The sequence below is a fragment of the Centruroides sculpturatus genome, unplaced genomic scaffold, assembly GCF_000671375.1.
Source record: "Centruroides sculpturatus isolate CEXI.00-Female unplaced genomic scaffold, Cexi_2.0 scaffold257, whole genome shotgun sequence".
NCBI lineage: Eukaryota > Metazoa > Arthropoda > Arachnida > Scorpiones > Buthidae > Centruroides > Centruroides sculpturatus.
The window spans coordinates 768115-788317 of NW_019384389.1; the positions used below are offsets into that span (position 1 = coordinate 768115).

Genomic DNA, 20203 nt, shown 5'->3' on the forward strand with positions numbered 1-20203 from the left:
TGTCCACTCACACTATGCTAATGTTAATCATATTTTTATTGTTGCAAATGGGCATTTGTAAGAAAACTTCAAAATGTTTTTAGTATTTAGTCTTTAATTGGTAATAATTTTACTAAGATTATTATAATTTATCAAATTTTCTGGCATAATATTTTATTGTAGGTTGCTTGACTGTTCTGTAAACATAAAAATTCCCTTAAAAATATGAGGAAAAATACTTTTAAAAGTTTGAAACACTAAAAAAATCAGAAATAGAGATTACTGGATGACATGTACTTTCTTGCTCCCTAAGACACTTGCACTTATAAACCAATAAGAGATTATTATTTTGGAAATATAAATTGAATAAAAGTAAATATTTTTAAAGGACTTAAAGTCTATGTAAAATATTTACCTTTTATTCAGATACTGTCCGCTATTAACTTGAATTTTCAAAATCTTTGTGAGTTGGAATATGTCCAGCTATGGTTTAGTTTTCCCATTATGTTACTGGCTAAATCCTTGATGGAAATGAAAAGAGAAAAAGCTCTTGTAGTGTCTTCAGGGTAGAAAATTCAGAAATTATATTTTATAGTTAAATGTAATTGACTTTTAAATTTGTACAGTGCATTTAACTAATGTTCTTCTTGCTATAAGAAGAAATGTCTTAATATAATTTGTGCTTTAAGTAATAAATTAGAAATGCCATTGAATGTTTTTATTGTCAAAAGTATTTTATCCCCAAATTAAACTGAAAAACATCAATTTATCCTTTTATTTATTGTATTTTTATGATAAATTATCACTTATATTAATTCACAGAATTAAATCTAACAATAATTTTCTTGTTTGATTATAGTTATCAGTAGTTAAACTTGATTAAAAACTAAAATTTTTTTTTGAAATAATAAAATGTGTAACTTTTTTGTTTTATTTTTAAATGTGTAACTATAGCGACTTATTCACATATAATTACGAGCATTTAAAAATTATACATATGTTTATATTGCGAGTCTTAATTTTTATTTGTATAATAAAGTGAAGAATCATTTACAAAACTGTCCTGTTCCTCCTCCTTCTGTAGCATTATTAATTGCCACTCTCTATGGGGTTACTTTTTTCCTGATTTAGCTTCTTGTTGCCATCCTTATATCTTTTCATTCTGAATTTGGGGCCACCTTAGAGCCATCAGACTCTGGAGGCTAAAAAAAAAATAAGCTCCTAAGAATTCTGTGTTGTTTCTGACTAGAATACTCTTCAGGCTCATTGCTATTTAACTTTGGCAATACGACAAGAATGTGTTCTTTAGCAGAAGCTAGTTGTTGTCTCCTTATTATTTACATAAGTAATTCAAAAATACAAGCATTGTTACTTATATAATATTCTTATCTTCATTTAACACTAAATTTTTCTTATCAAACTATAATATAAAGGTTAGATTTCATTTATTAATAGATTAATATAGAAAATATAGAAACATTAATTGAAAAATCTAGCTTGTGTAATACTTAATATGCAATTCAAGTAATTAAATTTTATCTTGATGATAATTAATAAAATGGAATAAATGAAAAGCCTATTTGGAAATAGGTTGAAAATTAAAAAGTTCACTATTATTTTGAAAATAATTTTATTTATGATCACTATTTCTCCATGTGAATTACTGTAACATTCAAATATATTATTGGCATTTAATAGCTACATTTATTTAAGGTTAATTATCATCAATAAATTGTACATTGGTGTTACTTGAATTTTGATTTATCATAACTTGAATACTATTACCATCTCTGACATTCAGTGAGAAAATGAAGTTAAAATTGGCTTAGTTCTAGATGTCTGCAATCTTCTTGAGGATTCATCTAGAATTGAACCATTTTGACTTTGTTTCTTCATATTAAAAGTAAAAATTATGCAAAATGTCAACTTTTTTGTTTAAAATAATGATAAAATAACACAATAAGTGCTTTTGAGTTATCACTAGTCATCAGATCAGTTTCATGATATCCAAACGATGAACGTACAAGACTGTTGCTAATTAACTCTTAAGGTAAGACTCCACTAGCATAAAAATGAGTGTAAAATTCTTACCTAATTATTTTTAATCACGTAACTGTGATATTTTACACTGGAGCTGGGCATAAAACGAACATAAAGCAAGTTGAGCAGTGTTCAACTTTTGATATGAAAATGTCTGTAAAACTGTACCATCGACCAGTCAGAAGTCAGCAGACTTCTACGTCATTATGGCATTTGGTGAAAGTTTGTGGAAAACTAGCACATTTGCTCCATTTGATCTGTTGCTCTTGCTGCTTTGGTATTTGTGAAATCTTTGATTAGTTTCAGAATTAGAATTGCTGTTGTGAAAGACCTAGAATAGACCTGGAAATATTTATTGAAAATGTTAAAAAATATCCTTGTATCTATGACAAGAAGCAGTGGAGCCAGACTGCCACTGCAATCCGAGCACAAATGCAAACAGGTCACACGATTAAAAATAATTACGGCGAAGGTTTTTATGCTAGCGGAGTTTTGGCCTAGAATATTACAAAATTTTGTGTGAATTGTTAACTTAAATCATGAAAGTGGTTAACAGAAAGAAAATTATTTGATCAACATCTGCTTAACTGGATAGAATTACACTAAGTCTTAATGATAATTTGTATAATCATTGTAGTATTGTAATGTTGCTTGGCAACAACTTGAATATCCATTGTTTGAGAAATTTGATCTGTAGATAAGTGAATGGATAGCTCAAAAGAGCTAATCAATATTTATTTATTTATATTTTCTGCTCCTTGTGGGCATGAATAGGGCCTTTTAATCATATCCATCGTTGATTTGGCCAGGCCTGCAGTGAGGGTTGGTGGGAATTAACATATCCGTTCAGAATGGTTCACCCCCCTGAAAAATTTCACGAGTGGCCTGCCGGCATTCGTTTTTGTGTCCCCTAAAGTGATAAGCTGGGGTAACTTAACTGCTTGGCCATCTCGCCAATATTTAGCCATATAATGCTCTTCTTGAATAAATATATGTTACTTTAATTTGTAGTTTAACCTAATATATTTGCTCTTTAATGTGATAATTTTTCTTTTTTACATTTAGAAATGTTACGAGCAGAAACAATACAAAAATGGTCTTAAATTTGCCAAACAGATTCTGTCCAATCCAAAATTTGCAGAACATGGAGGTACGTAATTACAAATAATTTAAGTTTTAATTATTTTAACAAATAAGCTTTTATAATTTAATTGATGTTAATTTAAAATTTTATTTTAATTTTTAAACAGAAACCCTTGCTATGAAAGGTCTTACACTTAATTGTTTAGGAAGAAAAGAAGAAGCTTATGAATATGTCAGAAGAGGTCTTAGAAATGATTTAAAAAGTCATGTCTGTATCCTTTCCATATGAAACTAAAATCATTAAATAGTATTAATATATATATATATATATATATATGTGTGATTTTCGTATTTTTGTATGTTTGTGACAAAAAATGGAAACTCTTTTGAAAATATCTATTTTAAATGCATTGCAAATAATTTATTTTTAATGAATTTTTTTTAATTTTTTTATTTAGATTGGTAAAAATTGAATATTTTGTAAATAAATTGACAAAAGCTGTGATTATTTTGCATTGTTACTTGAAGTTTATGGACTCTTCACTCGTTACTGAATTGTTTCTGTAGTCAAAATTTCATATCTTTGGTGAAAAATTTTAATAAAATTTTCGACCAAATTAATCTCCTTTGGTTGACGAAATATCGAATAAGTTCAAAATGTAAAAGGATAGAAAATTCAGTTGTTTAACTGAAGGATTTTTGACTATGAGAATCATTTCCTCTAGTCGTTTGATATTTTTGATTGTTTCTCTATCAGTTGCTGACAGAATCAGTTACAAGAATCAACTGAGAATATTTAATTTGATGAGATCCTGTCAGAAAAATAAATTGATGGTTTTATTATAGAAAAAAAAAAAACTTATATTTTGAGGGTTTTTAAAACTGTTTAGTTAACTTTAATGTTTTTCTTATTTTGGTTTGTCTTCATAGTTAGGAGACCTCTTTAAAGTAGGAAATTTTTTTTTTTTGAAAGGAAACCTCTTTAATTTAATTAATCCCCCCCACTATTTAGGATCTCAGAACTTTTATTGAAACCTTTAAATACATATTACCTGATGAACAAGAAAACAGTGGACACCACATTGGAGATTTACACGGGTACACATTTAAAAAGCTCTTAATTTGTTTAATATTTTTCTTTTTTTCCCCTTACATTGGTTTGCTTTTTATACCCTTACAGTTTTCTAAGTGTTTGTTCAACTCTTTTCAAGCCTTCTTCCTCCAATTGGTTGTTATTCTTCATTTTTCTCTTCTTTCGACATTTGGCATTCCATGTATAAGCTGAGGTTGGCTTGAGATAGGCCAAAGTTATTTTTTATTTAATAATCTGGAGATAATTATCATGTTAGCAAAAATTGTTTGAGTAATTCTTAACACATTGTTAAGAGTTTATGAATGTCACCTTTCCTGCTATTGTTAAATTTTTATTATCACTTTACTACAACTGTTTATTGTTTATTTATTAAACTGTTTTATTAAATTGCATTTTATGGCATTTCAGTCCAGGTTAAAAATAAAATTGTTATGACAAAAACTGGCTTTGTTAACCTTAACGGCTTTCGTAGGTTGGCACGTTTACGGTCTTCTTCAAAGGTCCGACAGAAAATACGATGAGGCTATTAAATGTTATCGTAATGCGCTTAAATGGGATAAGGTGACAAAAAAATTTTTTTCTTTATATAAAGCAAAATACTTTCTTATTAATATCATCTCATTTCAAATTTTTTTAATTTTATTAGGATAATATACAGATTTTAAGAGATTTGTCTCTCTTACAAATTCAGATGAGGGATCTAGAAGGTTACAGGGTAAGTTCTTATATATATATGAGTCTGTTCAAGTTCTCACTTTCTGTAATTATGCAGAAAAGTGTACATTATTTAAAATAAAATGTTAACATTTACATTTATCTATGTAGTTTTATAAGTATATGAATAATAGCAAGAAAAATGTATGAATTGTAAATAGCAAGTAATGAATTTATTTATTTAATTTTTTTATTGGAAACGTCAGACAATTGTATTCCACCCCCTAATAACAAAAAAAAGGATCCCTAATAAAATGATTACAAAATATAAAATATATAACAGACATTAAAAAATGATAAATAAAGTAAAACAACAGTTACATTATATATTATCGTACAAGACTGTTGCTAATTAACTCTTAAGGTAAGACTCCACTAGCATAAAAATGAGTGTAAAATTCTTACCTAATTATTTTTAATCACGTAACTGTGATATTTTACACTGGAGCTGGGCATAAAACGAACATAAAGCAAGTTGAGCAGTGTTCAACTTTTGATATGAAAATGTCTGTAAAACTGTACCATCGACCAGTCAGAAGTCAGCAGACTTCTACGTCATTATGGCATTTGGTGAAAGTTTGTGGAAAACTAGCACATTTGCTCCATTTGATCTGTTGCTCTTGCTGCTTTGGTATTTGTGAAATCTTTGATTAGTTTCAGAATTAGAATTGCTGTTGTGAAAGACCTAGAATAGACCTGGAAATATTTATTGAAAATGTTAAAAAATATCCTTGTATCTATGACAAGAAGCAGTGGAGCCAGACTGCCACTGCAATCCGAGCACAAATGCAAACAGGTCACACGATTAAAAATAATTACGGCGAAGGTTTTTATGCTAGCGGAGTTTTGGCCTAGAATATTACAAAATTTTGTGTGAATTGTTAACTTAAATCATGAAAGTGGTTAACAGAAAGAAAATTATTTGATCAACATCTGCTTAACTGGATAGAATTACACTAAGTCTTAATGATAATTTGTATAATCATTGTAGTATTGTAATGTTGCTTGGCAACAACTTGAATATCCATTGTTTGAGAAATTTGATCTGTAGATAAGTGAATGGATAGCTCAAAAGAGCTAATCAATATTTATTTATTTATATTTTCTGCTCCTTGTGGGCATGAATAGGGCCTTTTAATCATATCCATCGTTGATTTGGCCAGGCCTGCAGTGAGGGTTGGTGGGAATTAACATATCCGTTCAGAATGGTTCACCCCCCTGAAAAATTTCACGAGTGGCCTGCCGGCATTCGTTTTTGTGTCCCCTAAAGTGATAAGCTGGGGTAACTTAACTGCTTGGCCATCTCGCCAATATTTAGCCATATAATGCTCTTCTTGAATAAATATATGTTACTTTAATTTGTAGTTTAACCTAATATATTTGCTCTTTAATGTGATAATTTTTCTTTTTTACATTTAGAAATGTTACGAGCAGAAACAATACAAAAATGGTCTTAAATTTGCCAAACAGATTCTGTCCAATCCAAAATTTGCAGAACATGGAGGTACGTAATTACAAATAATTTAAGTTTTAATTATTTTAACAAATAAGCTTTTATAATTTAATTGATGTTAATTTAAAATTTTATTTTAATTTTTAAACAGAAACCCTTGCTATGAAAGGTCTTACACTTAATTGTTTAGGAAGAAAAGAAGAAGCTTATGAATATGTCAGAAGAGGTCTTAGAAATGATTTAAAAAGTCATGTCTGTATCCTTTCCATATGAAACTAAAATCATTAAATAGTATTAATATATATATATATATATATATNTTCTTCTGCCATCAGATCAGTTTTAGGTTCCATTATGAACTCTTCGATGTTCTTTATTTCTCAGATGTGAATTTTGTTACTTCTTAAGCTGCTTGAGTCTTCTTGATAATACTGTATCTTTTTTAGATAAGATTGAACTGCAGCCTAATGTAGACCTGTTCAAGCCATATTGCACAGCAACATCTGTCCACTTATACCTTTGCTATTATACTCTCATCTTTCGAAAAGAAAAACAGACGCAAAACTTAACAAATGCCTACCTGACAGACTCAGGGAGAGTTCTCTACAAGGAGAGGACTCTACAAGGGAGAGTTTCAAAATTTGAAGGAATACTATCCGATCGGTATATACTGGCTTGAGTGTTGATGTCGATGTCTCCCACACTCTGAAAAGTTTCGAATTGTTGCCCGAAGACAAGGGAAGACCAATTGGTATTCATTATTTTACATCACTTCTGTATTTGTTCTGTGGGGTGCTCGTTATCCGATCATGTGTTCATTGTCCGAACATAAAAATCTTTCGCAGAAGTGTTCATTATCCAATCTGTTTGTTAACTGATCACCCACTGTATGTTGGAATTCAGAAAGAGAACTAAGATATCTATGTAAAATTTTAAAAATGGAATCTCTTTTATTATGAGGGGCGTATATCGAAATGACTATTAAATTATACACAGAAAGTTTGATGGCAAGGATAGAATCAAGATATTCAAATACTTTTACAGGTTTGAGCAAGGGGGGAAAATCTAAAGGATTCCACCACCACGTTGAATATTAAGAGATAAAGCAATATGTGAATAACCCAAACTGTTAATAAAATTCAACACATCATCAGAGTTTGGGGTAAGCCAACTTTCCATTAATATAAATAAATCATAAAAATCATTAAGAATTGAGGCAAGGAACATGCATTTGTTATTAATGGACCTGATGTTTTGGACAAAAATTTTAAGATTTTTTGTTGAATACATTACAGGAGGAAAAAAAACAGGTGCTATGAACAAAGATGAAGGTGATGAGGAACTGTCAAAAATGTATAAACTAACAATAGATAAATCAATATATTATTATATAAAATAGATAGACTGAGCTTGCATATATCACGAGCAACAGATGATTAAAATAAAACCGTATTAAAAAATAGAAATGTATATTAAATACAATAAAAACAAAATAGAAATACCTGAAATGGTGTAAAATATATACGTTAACAAAATTGTGAAAATATGAACGTCTTTGCTCGTAGCATGCAAAAAAATTATGTTAAAACAGATCTCAGTGCAGGTTGCAGAATAAATCCGTATGGATGATACCATTAACGATGAGAGATAACAGTGCTGGACAATTCCACTTTGTTGAACAGGTAGATTACAAAAAGTATTCCACTGCAGATAATTTCTACAAATGATGACTAAACAAAATGAGTGTCTCCAAAAAATAAAGACTCGATTGTATTAAATAGAGTCTTGTAATCTGAGATAGTGTAAATTATATACTTTAACAAAATTGTAATAATATGAACATCTTTGCTCGTAGCATGCAAAAAAAATTATGTTAAAATATCTAAGAATGTATATATAAACATACACTTGAGCTTACAGAATTTATTCTGTATGTATACTCTGTATACAGGATGCATAGTAAAGTTCTTATACAGCCATGTAATTGGATGATGAACATAAAGTTTGTATAGACAAGAGTTCTTGCAGAGCCACTAGTAGCAAAACTCAGAAATTAGTGTTTCCATTTTGAAAACGTTGCATGATACAGAAAGAAGGTCAATTACATAGTCATAGAGCAGAACCAATTTCAGTTCAAAAGACACACTGCATACATGAATAATGTGAATAGAAAGTATGAAATGCTAATGTGTACATTGTACAAAGACAGTGAAATGCGTATTTCTCGTTTCTTTGAACTGCATTTGTAACTACATGGGTAACGTCATATGTTGTGCACCACTCACACGTATCAGTGTATAAGGACTTTCACTGTGCACCCTTTATATATGGTGCACAATTCATTGTTTACGTCAGGACAATCTAGGTTTTCCTGCTCCCTCTTGTACTATATGTACAGTACTAAATCTTTAATTATCACGACTAATTGTTATTTTTGATGGTATGATAAATATTTATTCTGCTTAAAGAAAAACTAATAATAATAATAAAATTATATTGGCACTTTAATTATCCAAATTAATTCATGGTAAAAGACAGTTCAAATAATTGAAAATTCAGATTAAAAAAAAAGTGTCTTTATTTGTGAAAAACACTATTATATTAATAAAACTGTGTGTTTAGTGAATTTCTATGGCTTTCTCTTTCAACAAATTATTTTATACTGTTAACATTATTTTAATGTCCATAAAAATTAGAATGGGTTAGAAAATCAAAGAGATTACAACACTACAAACAACAATTGCTAGTTAAGATTAAATGGACAGGGATAACAATTACTTGGGCGGACTTGACAGGTGGAAGAGTGTATGTTAAAGATTGAGCTTTCATTCTTCTGTCACAATGAATTTAGTTAATTGACAGTTCAGATATTTGGTGTTCCACTAAAATAAATAAATAACTTCATTTAAAAAAGTAAATTCACTGAGAGCTTTGGCTCTCTAGTTGTTCTGGATTCAGAGAAATTTCTCAGATGAATGTACAAAAATGATGATAAAAAAAATTATTGAAAGTTAAATCATGTATCAAAATTATTTACACTCTTCATTTAAAAGGTAAAAGTACATCAGAGTAGAAAATTTGTTTACACTTTTCCATATCCCTCTCCTGTTTACAAGAATTCAAAAATATTTTTAAATTACAGCATTCTATAACATTTCTGTGTTGTTACAATAAAAATTAAATGAATCAGAAGGGAAAGATAATGTTAAGTTTTCCGGATAATACAGTGGTGAAACTTTAAAAAATATTTTAGTTTAACAATCTAATTATAATAATGAGGAGAGAAGACAAAAGCAAGTACATTATGGACTGAATATTTGACAAGATTGGGACCAGAAGTGGTCCGGATTTCCAGCTTTTTGATCTTTGGGACACCGACTATATATATATATATCCTTAAAATATAAAGTAAACAATGGAAAGTGAATTTTTTATCATTACATTATATTTATATAAATAAATTTTAATAATTTGTTAAAGAAATTACATGTAAATCTTTTTTTTTTTTTAAATTTAGGATACCAGATATCAGCTCTTCATGTTGCGGCCGACACAACGAGCATCATGGATTGGTTTTGCAATGGCATATCATTTACTAAAAGATTACGATATGGCTTTAAAAATTCTAGAAGAATTTCGAAAAACACAAACGGTAAACATCTATATTTGTGAATGATTATTTTTTGCATTAAAACTTTTGCAAGGCATAATTTTGATCAATTTTGTGAGTGTAGTTAATAATGATGATTTGTTTTCAGTTAGTCTTATGAGAGTAATTTATGACAAATTTCTTGTTCCAGAAAAAAATTTTTTAGTATAACTTGTTAAAGTTGAATATTAAAAAAATTGAAAGTTTTGGCCGATTTAAGATGGAATATTGATTTTAAGTATCTTAAATAGAATTTAAAAAACAAAAGTTATCAATCAAAATTTACAAATAGTTTCTCATAATTTAGTTTAAAATTTAAATGTTTTGGAACTTTTATGTTATTGCAGAAAGACTTAAAATTGGCACAAAATAAATCTATTTTATAATGAAATAAATAGGGATGTGTTTTGGGCATCCATGGTGAATATATGTATTTTTCAATAAAAACATGATCAGTAACAAAATGTTACTTAATAATAATATCTTAGGCATATTTATTTATAGCTGAAATCAACAATGAATTTTTATTTGGCCACTGTTGATCTCGTACAACAATGCCACTGGGTGTGACTTTGATTCAGTTCTGGATGGAACGGGCTTAGGATCATCCGTTGATAATGGGCTAGACATAGGATCGTGCACCTTTTTGTAAGATACAAATCCAAAGTTGTTGGCCGTGTCTATTTTTCTTTTTTGGGAATTTCATAATAAGGTGTTAAGGCTTTTTATAAACTCTTCACGAAGACACTTTGTTCTCAGTCGGGATTCATTTCACACAACAGATTTGGACATTCAGGTTTACTAAATTTTTTTTATTTGACTTGGCTGTTCTTTTTCTATTTTAAAATAGGTACTGTTAAAATTTTATCTTTGAATTGTAAAATACTGTGTGAATAATAAACACTTCAAAATAATAAAGAAACCAGAACTGTTTAGAATTGCTATTAAAGTGAAGTTGTTGCTAATGCTACCATCAGGCATGAAAAAAAATATTTGCTTTAGTAGTTACTAAAAATATTCTACACACAGTGGAAGAATTTTTTGAGAACTAGAAGGAAAAATTTGAAACCAGTGTTACTGTCAAACACCATAAAATGAGAGCAGCCTGTATATAAATATGAGCTTGATATTAGATTATTTCTGTTATGGAATAAACTAAGAATTGTAATGTAATGCCATGCATGACCTTACACAATGAAAATTCAATACTAAAAAGTTGTATTTCCTGTGGTGAAATTACACAAGGGTGTGGACACAAAAGGAGATACTTGTATCCATAGTGCAAAGCAGTTTATTAAATGAGAAATCTTCACTGCCAAAGAAATTTATGTCTGAGAGTAGAGTGCCTGAGCGGAACTAGTTCAGCCAGACAATTCCATCAGCCACGTGATTTCCTCTGAGTGATAGCCATTCTGTTTTGATGACAATGTTTCTTACTTGTGCTACTGGGATTGATTTCACATTATCAGTTCCTATTCTAAGCTTCCATAAGGCAAGAGATTGTGACCTTTCCGTATCTGGTTTTATGCATGTAATCTAAGTCTTGACTTTATGTTCCAAGTGGCTTATTGCATTCTGACTCAGATTTGGGTCTCTGCCATATTTAAGGGGCCGAGTTCGTACATCCCTCGGTCAATTGACAGTAGATCCGCTTTCTCGCGGATTTGCCATAGTGTTGTACTTTCGAGAAATAGTGGCACAATGTGGTATTCAGCCACTTGTTTCTGAACAAATTGAATTTCATATAAAATTTATGTAGAATGTAGTAAATTAAAGTTGTAAACTGAAAATAGTTTTAATATTTTTTTAATAAACTACTTCAGATTTTATAAGTCTTTTCAAAACTAATTAGTGTTACTTTTTATAGAAGCGTGGGTATGATTACGAACATAGTGAATTACTACTCTATCAGAACACAGTATTACAAGAAGCTGGAAATTTAGAAGAAGCATTGCTACATCTAGAAAAATATGAAGATCAAATTTGTGATAGGTTAACTATTATGGAAACCAAAGGTATTTAAACAATAACTTTTCAGAGATTAAATTAAATCTTTAATTTCTTTTACTGGCAACACAACAGTTTTATGGCACATACATTTAATTGTAATAGATCAACTTGATGCTGACAAATTTCTGTCATATCACATTGCCCGGTTAATAGAATATATAGAATGAAAATATATTGCAATAGAATAGAATATATAGAATGAAAATATATTGCAATAGAATAGAATATATTTTAAATTATAATATATAAGCTGGCTTTTTAAGCTTGAAAAATCATTAATATATGACGGATAGAAATACTGTACATCATAAAATTTCTACATTTTAATTTAAAAGAATATTCTTTTAAATTAAAAGTTTTAGATTTCACTATGGCTCTTAATTTCTTGGTACTAAAATTTAAGTATACTTTCATTGTTAATATACGAGGTCTGTTCAAAAAGTATCGGACTTTTATTTTTTCCATGTAAACCAATGATGTGCGGGAGGCCTGTTTCGATGGAGTTGTGGAGGGGACAGTCATGCACAGCTCTGAATTTTTTCCCGCTTGCAGGAAGCGTCAGTCGTTGGCAGTCGGACTTTGAGTGAGGACATGTAGTGAGCTCTCGTCAGATTCCACTAAGTTGGAAAATGACTGAACAGTGTGAGCAGCGATATTACATCAAATTTTGCGAAAAACCTTGGCGATACCGAAGCGTAAACCATTCGCAAGATTCAGCAGGCTTTCGGAACGATCCTTGAGGCCAAAAAAAGCGTGGCAGGTCCGCAGCAATATCAAGGTCATGTTGACAGTTTTTTCAACTCTCGTGGGGTGGTGTATCGTGAGTACGCACCACAAGGCCAAACCATCGCAAAGGAGTACTACCAGGAGGTCCTTCGTCGTCTTTCCGATGCTGTGCGACGCAAACGACCAGATCTGTGGTTGATCAAAACTTGGCAGCTCCATCGTGATAATGCATTCGCCCATTCTGCGCATCTGATTCGGGCTTTCGTCGCCAAAACACAACACTCCTGTGATTCGTCACGCTCCGTACTCTCCCCACATGTCTCCGTGTGACTTTTGGCTATTTCCCAAGATGAAAATGCCGCTAAAAGGAACCCGATTTTAGTCGAGAGAAGACATTGTGCGGAATGCAACGGACCGGCTGAGGCCTTTCCAAAAGATGCGTTCCAACAGTGTTTCCAGCAATGGCAGGAATGCTGGGAGAAGTGTATACACTACCAAGGAGACTACTTTGAAGGGGATTAGGGTTTTGTACCTCAAAATCAATAAATGTATTTTTTCCGACCAAAGGTCCGATACTTTTTGAACAGCCCTCGTAAATTTAATGACAAAAAATTTTGAACTTAATAATTTTTCAAAGTAATCTACAAATATAAAATTCTGTCCCTAATAATGAAAGAATCAATTTTAACATAAAAATTAAATGACCAATTTTTGTACACAATTGTTTATCTTTATTGATGATAAATTTGATAAACCGACAAGTAAATTCTACACGAAAAGCAGGATTGAAATCGTTAAGCAGGGAAAAAGAAAACATTAACTGTTCTGTTATTCAATAAACATTTAGTAAGAAATATCTTTGGGTGTTTTTGCATTTGAATATTGTAGAATTTTATAAATAAAGTTAATAGAATTAATTTAATTAAGTTATATGATTAAATTTAAATAAGAAATCGTTAAATATTAAATGATTTCTTATTTGAATTTTATTATATAAAATAATGATTTTTAACTAAAAACTATGCTACTAAACATTTTATCCTGCTTACATATGAAGTTTTTTAGTATAGGTGTGTAGTAAGTAAGTGGTTGGGTTTGGCTTCATTTCACAGTTTGATGCTTTCCTGAATCAAATTCCCTGCTTTTTCTTCTATACTGATGGCACTGGTTGGTCCCAAAGTGTCATGTGAGTTTCAAAAAAACGTCCCACAATTTTGTCTCATCTGGCTGGACTATGGGCAGGACTAACACTACAGTAATAATTTGTATAATTTACAAAATGATTTTCCAGTTTTGTAATGCATTTATATAAATTTATGTACTATTATGAAATCAGTGTCATATAACAGATATAAGAAATTGCAGTAAATTTTGTTTTTAAGTTAAAAAAGGTGTGTTTGTAAGTATCTATATAATTTATATTTTTTTTTCTTTAGCCAATTTATTGCTAAAATTACACAAGTATCACGAAGCTGAGAAGGTATTTAGAGAATTAATTAATAGGAATCCAGAAAATCATGCTTATTATAAAGGTCTAGAAAATGCTTTAAGGCCAGGTAAGAACGATTTGATTATATTTATTCTTACCTTACTATAAATAAAACACTTTTCTTGATTTGTCTTAAATTTAAATTTTAATTACATCTTGGGTTTTTAATGGAATGAGTGAAAAGTAATTTTTATAATTATCTCATTAAAAATTTGATTATTAATTGAAGTTAGGAAATACTTCAATTTAGTCGAATATTGATGAACTCTTAATTAGAATTGAAGATATTCCTAATTCATTGATTCAAATCATACTCTCATAAATAAGAAAATTGTTTGAAATGTTAATAAATGTGAATAAAATTGGTTAACACATTTACTATTAGGTAATAAAATAGCAATAAATTGTAAAAAAATAAATTGGTTTTAAAATAAAAATCACAGAGCAAATATTATTACTTGTGCATGTTATGCTAGAACTAATAGAAAGAGGAGTTATAAATATTTAAAAAACAATGGTTTAACAAAGACAGTAATGTAGATTTATTTATTTGCAAATAATTATTGAACAGATAAGAATATTGATAACAGGTGTGATTAAAACTTTAGATTAGTGACAGTCAGGATTGATAGTGAAAATCTTACGGAAATAAAAGTAGAATAATTAATTAAATTAATAAATAAAGAACATTTATAACTTTAACCTGTCCGATGTTGAAATTTATCTCCGTTGCATGTTGTATCGTATTGAATTTTTGTCAATGTTAATTTGTCAATGTAATTTTCATTAGACTTAACGTCTAATGAAAATTACACGTTTTTGAAAAAAATAACTGTGGCTGTTGTATCGTTCGAAATTATTTTTTTATTCCACACAAACAAAATAAATATATTAATAAATGTAAAAACAAAAAAAATTATATTTTGGAAGTTAATTTTAATATAAAAATTATAATGGCTGGCAACATTTAGTTTCAAAAACGNTAATATAAAAATTATAATGGCTGGCAACATTTAGTTTCAAAAACGTTCTTACGCTGAAACGAGTTATCTCGGGTCAATTGGTTAGCAGGTTGCAACCTGAGATATGTTGGGAATAACACTGGATAGGTTAAGAATTTGCAAAGTTGGATGGCTAAATAGTTAAGCTATTGGTCTCTTGCTCTAGCAGACCTGGGAATGAATCAGGATGGATCAAAAAAAAACCTAACAAATGTTTTTGGGGGGAGTGGTTTGTCTTGAATATTTTAGACCTTGTCTTTCCATTGTAGATCTGGATGAATCCGCAGTGGACTTGATGAAAAGACTGTGTCGATATCCAGTTGATGGAAAGAGTAAAAAAAGAAAACTTGTATTGGGATTCATATTAAATATAATATTTAACTAGAATTTAAAATCTAAAAACAGTTTGTGATTACAGTAGAACATCGATCATCTGAAACAATTTGGGACTGTGGTTGTTCCGATAACTGATCATTTACAAAAAAATATATTAAACACAAAACTGTACTGTATATAATTTGTGTCACACGTCTTACAAATACATACCTTACATAATGTAATACATTAAACTAGGCCTAAAGTTCAGTTTGGCAGGAATAAGAAGAGTGCTGCAATGCCACAGCCCTAGCAGAAATTTGAATTTGTTGAGTGGAACGCTTTCGGTTAACCGATGTTTTGGTTGATTGGTATTCGGATAATTGATGCTCTACTGTATTATATTTTATCCAGTATGACCATCTTTTTTATTAGAGGTTATGTCGCTGCAGAAATGCAAGTTGGTTAAAATGTCTTCTGGTAACAATGCTGTAATAAAAAACAAATATTTGATTAAAATTGGCCAAATTGACTATTTGTTTTTAATTATGGCATTGTCTTCAGAGAACATTTTAACTAGTTCTCATTTTAATTTGTTTTAATCAATGAAAAGATCATCTTTTTAGATGATGATTGTGGTCACCGGTGATCAAGAAAGACTAATTTGTGAGAACATTTTGTATCTTACACATATTTTATGTTTTTAAAACCTAAATGTTGACAGCAATGTTTAATATGTGGAAGTATTATAGCATAATTGCCATAAAACATTAGCTTATGAAGCTTTTATAGCTATTATGTTTAAGATATTTTGCATATGTTAATGGCAGCTATTAATTGGCAGACGTCTAATGGGGTAAATCTCTAGTTTGTAAATGAAATTCATAAATAGAAAATGTGAATAAATTTTACATTAAATTTTATTAGTTATTTATTTATTTACATCTAGAAGTAAACAGTTAATTGATTATAAGTTAAAATTTTGAGACAGATCAAAGGAACACTTTGTATGTTTTCCTTCAGTTGGATTATTTATTTAATTGGTCAAACTGAGAAATTTTTAATTGTATATTATTGCTATGTTTAACCAAGTTTTGCCATTAAAGATTCTTTATTTTTAAAGACAGATTATACTTCATGAAAATTCTTTATATTTTCAGAATTAATAGAAGATAGATTGAAAATTTATAGGGAATATCAATTAAAATATCCTAGAGCTCAAACTCCTAGAAGAATTCCTATTAGTTTTACAATGGGTAAGTATTTTCAGAATAAAATTTCATTAAAAATATACATTTTTTGATTTTATGTTCACAAAATATCAAATTATTAATGATAAAAAACAGAAATGCATTAGCAATTATTACTATTTTATTTTTGTTTTACATGTAGAAAGATTAAATTTGATGATGATAAAATTGATTGTGGCATTCTGAAAAGCTAAGAACCATAATTCATTTTTCTTGTGGCCACATGGCTGAGCGGTTATGGTGTCGGCCTACAGCTATGGGGACCTGGGACTAAATCCAGACTGGTCAAAACCTCCCAGAAATTTTTTGGGGTGGTTCATCCAGATTATATAGGATCTTGTCCCTCACCACCTGGCCTGCTTGAATCCATACTGGGCTTGTTATAAAAAAAATAAGGCCCTCTTAGTGTCCAAGGGGAGGTAGACTTTAAAAAAAATTATTTTTTTGTTTTATATTTTCAAATATTCTTGCTAACTCAAATTCCATTAAATTAAACAGATTTTATTTTTGCATTAAATTATTATTTTTTAAAATAAGAGGAATTTGTAAAATTAATATGCTCTGCACATTTTACATAAACATACACACTGAATACAATTTAAATACATACATTAATTTGTAGACCTTTTTTTTTTTTACTCTTTCTTATGTATAATCCACTAATTCAAACAATTCTATAAAATAATTTGTTTGGAGAAGTGAGAGTGCAATCTGTTTAGAGAATTTGCAGTGTTTCTATTTAAATTTTTGAATGGCATTTATGTATTTAGAATAAAGGTCAATAATTGAAACTATAAACTTAAAATCTTAGCTTGAAGAAATATTCATTTATCCCAATGCTTTTTAATTAGTTTTTAATATATATTTTTTTAACTGAAATATAATTAATGTCTTACAGTTTTTAATTATAAATATACAGGGTCTTCTAAAATGAATGATACCATTTTAAAATCATTAAAATTATATCGATTACTATTCGAGAAGTATGCAACGTACATCAATCAATAGAGTAACCGTTCGAGTTTTGTCTCCCGTCTGTATTTAAACGTCTTGTTGTCTACGGCATCTAGGAAATATACCATAAACAAAAATAGCAACTCTTCAACAGAGAAGGTGTTTTGTTCCCTCCGTTTGCAAAGTTGAAATTGCTCGTCATTGTGCAACACAACTAAGTTGCAGGAGCTGTAGAATTGTGGCTGCCTTGGGAGAGTGATGATGGATACACTGTAGTGGGTATAGGAAAAATTTGGGTATTGTTTGGATATGCGTTGTGTGACACGAGATGCATGCACAAAGAAATCGTAATGGGCAAATGTGACATTTGGGCAATTTTACAATGTTTTAATGTGCATTTCAACGTTCTTGGATAATAATTAGAATAATTTAAAATGGTAACATTCTTTTTGGAAGACTGTATTTACAGTAAACAGGTTGGCAACGTGCACAGAAAAGTTTCGTATATTAGTTTGGGTAAAATGCAGAATTTAATATTGGCTTCAGATAATTATAAAAATTTTATTAAAAGAATTTTGCATAAATTTAACATTAAATATAATTTGATAAGAATTATAATTAACATTAAATTTATGCAATTTATTGTAGTTAATTCTTTAAAGTTGTTTTAGTCAGATTAATATTTGCTATTTTTTTAAAATTAGATATTTATCAATATTATGAGGGTCGTTCAGTAAGTCCTTAGAAAATCCAATAGATGGCGCTCGTAGCCTAAAAAATGGCGCGTTTTTTGTAAGCATCATGTCTTACTAGACAGTTGTGAAAGTCTCAGTCATATCCATCACATGGTTTAATTTTTATTGTTGATTGAAGCAAGAAACTTTTGTTTATTTAGAAAAATGGAAAAAAGTGAGTTTCGAGTGGTGATTAAACACTTATATTTAAAAGGCTTAACACTGAAAGAGATCAAAGCTGAGTTGGATGAAGTTCATGGCACATCTGCTCCTGTGTTTGCAACTGTTTACAATTGAATAAATGAGTTCAAACGTGGTCGTACATCCACAAAAGATGAACGTTGTTCAGGACGTCCAGTGGAAGTGACTACTCCCAAAACGATTGATAAAATCCACGATATAGTTCTGAGTGATCGACGAATCAAAGTGCGTGAAATAGTTGAGGCCACAGGCATATTGCAAGGTACAGTATTTTCAATTTTGCATGAAAAATTGGGTGTGAAAAAAATCTCGGCAAGATGGGTGCTGCGTTTGCTCTCAGTGGAGAATAAACGTAATCATGTGGTCCACTCTGAGGCTATTTTGGCACTTTTTCGTCGCAATCCTGATGAGTTTCTGTGTCGATACATAACTGTGGACGAAACATGGATATACTATTATACTCCAGAGACCAAAGAACAGTCAAAACAGTGGGTTTTTGAAGGCGAAAGGGCTCCAAAGAAGGCGAAGACAGTGAAATCGGCCAGGAAGGTGATGGCCACGGTTTTTTGGGATACACACAGAATCATCTACACCGATTACTTGGAAAAAGGAAAAACAATAACTGGAGAGTATTATGCATCATTATTGCACTGGTTGAGCAAAGAAATCAAGGAAAAACGTCCTCATTTGAAAAAGAAAAAGATCCTCTTCCATCTAAACAATGCACGGGTGCACACCTGTGCAGTTTCAATGGCCAAAATCACGGAATTAAAGTTCGAATTATTACCATATTCACCGGATTTGGCCCCAAGTGACTTTTTTTTATTTCCAAACTTAAAAAAAAATGGCTTGGCGGACAACGATTCATGTCAAACGAGATGGTCATCGCCCAAACAGATGCCTATTTTGAGGACCTTCCGAAATCTTACTTTTTAGATGGCTTAAAAAAGTTGGAGAAACGCTTGGAAAAGTGTATAGAGCTTAAAGGAGATTATGTTGAAAAATAAAAAAAAATCTACCTAAAATAATTTGTTTTTCTATCTTTTTCTAAGGACTTATTGAACGACCCTCGTAAAATGTTTAAATTTCTTAATTTTTTTATAATACAAATTTCTAATTACGTTAAAATTTTAAAATTTTCAGACGAGCAGTTTCGTAGTTTAGTCGATCAATACATGAGGAAAGCATTACATAAAGGTGTTCCTCCCTTATTTGTAGACTTAAGATCGTTATATTCTGATCCGAAAAAGGTAAGAGGACTTACATGAAGAAAGACCCGCGTAGTTAAGGTGAAATAAATAAATATAAATACAGATTAGGATGAAGTAAAATTTACTGTAAGTGTTTCTCTGTTTAGTCTTGCGAGGCATCTAAATGTTTCACATGACAAGAAACGACTTGTATATTTTATCTAGTATCATCCACCCTTTGTAAATACACCTTTTATGTGTCAAAATAATTGTAAACTGTCAAATATTTGAATAGAAATATTACAGAAAAAAAATATATATA

At 30.0% G+C, this 20203-nt stretch overlaps 1 protein-coding gene across 1 annotated transcript in view; it reads left to right on the forward strand.

Annotated features, from left to right (window-relative positions):
• LOC111618195 (N-alpha-acetyltransferase 15, NatA auxiliary subunit-like) overlaps positions 1–20179 on the forward strand; it is a 59945-nt gene extending 39766 nt beyond the window's left edge. Inside the window, exons 2-10 of the mRNA XM_023359679.1 lie at positions 3085–3169; positions 3270–3374; positions 4668–4756; positions 4842–4910; positions 9880–10014; positions 11879–12026; positions 14184–14303; positions 16713–16808; positions 19835–20179. Of these exons, the coding sequence (XP_023215447.1) occupies positions 3085–3169; positions 3270–3374; positions 4668–4756; positions 4842–4910; positions 9880–10014; positions 11879–12026; positions 14184–14303; positions 16713–16808; positions 19835–19959 (972 nt within the window). The 3' untranslated portion in view covers positions 19960–20179. The remainder of the gene's footprint in view (positions 1–3084; positions 3170–3269; positions 3375–4667; positions 4757–4841; positions 4911–9879; positions 10015–11878; positions 12027–14183; positions 14304–16712; positions 16809–19834) is intronic.
• The last annotated feature ends 24 nt before the right edge of the window (positions 20180–20203 follow it).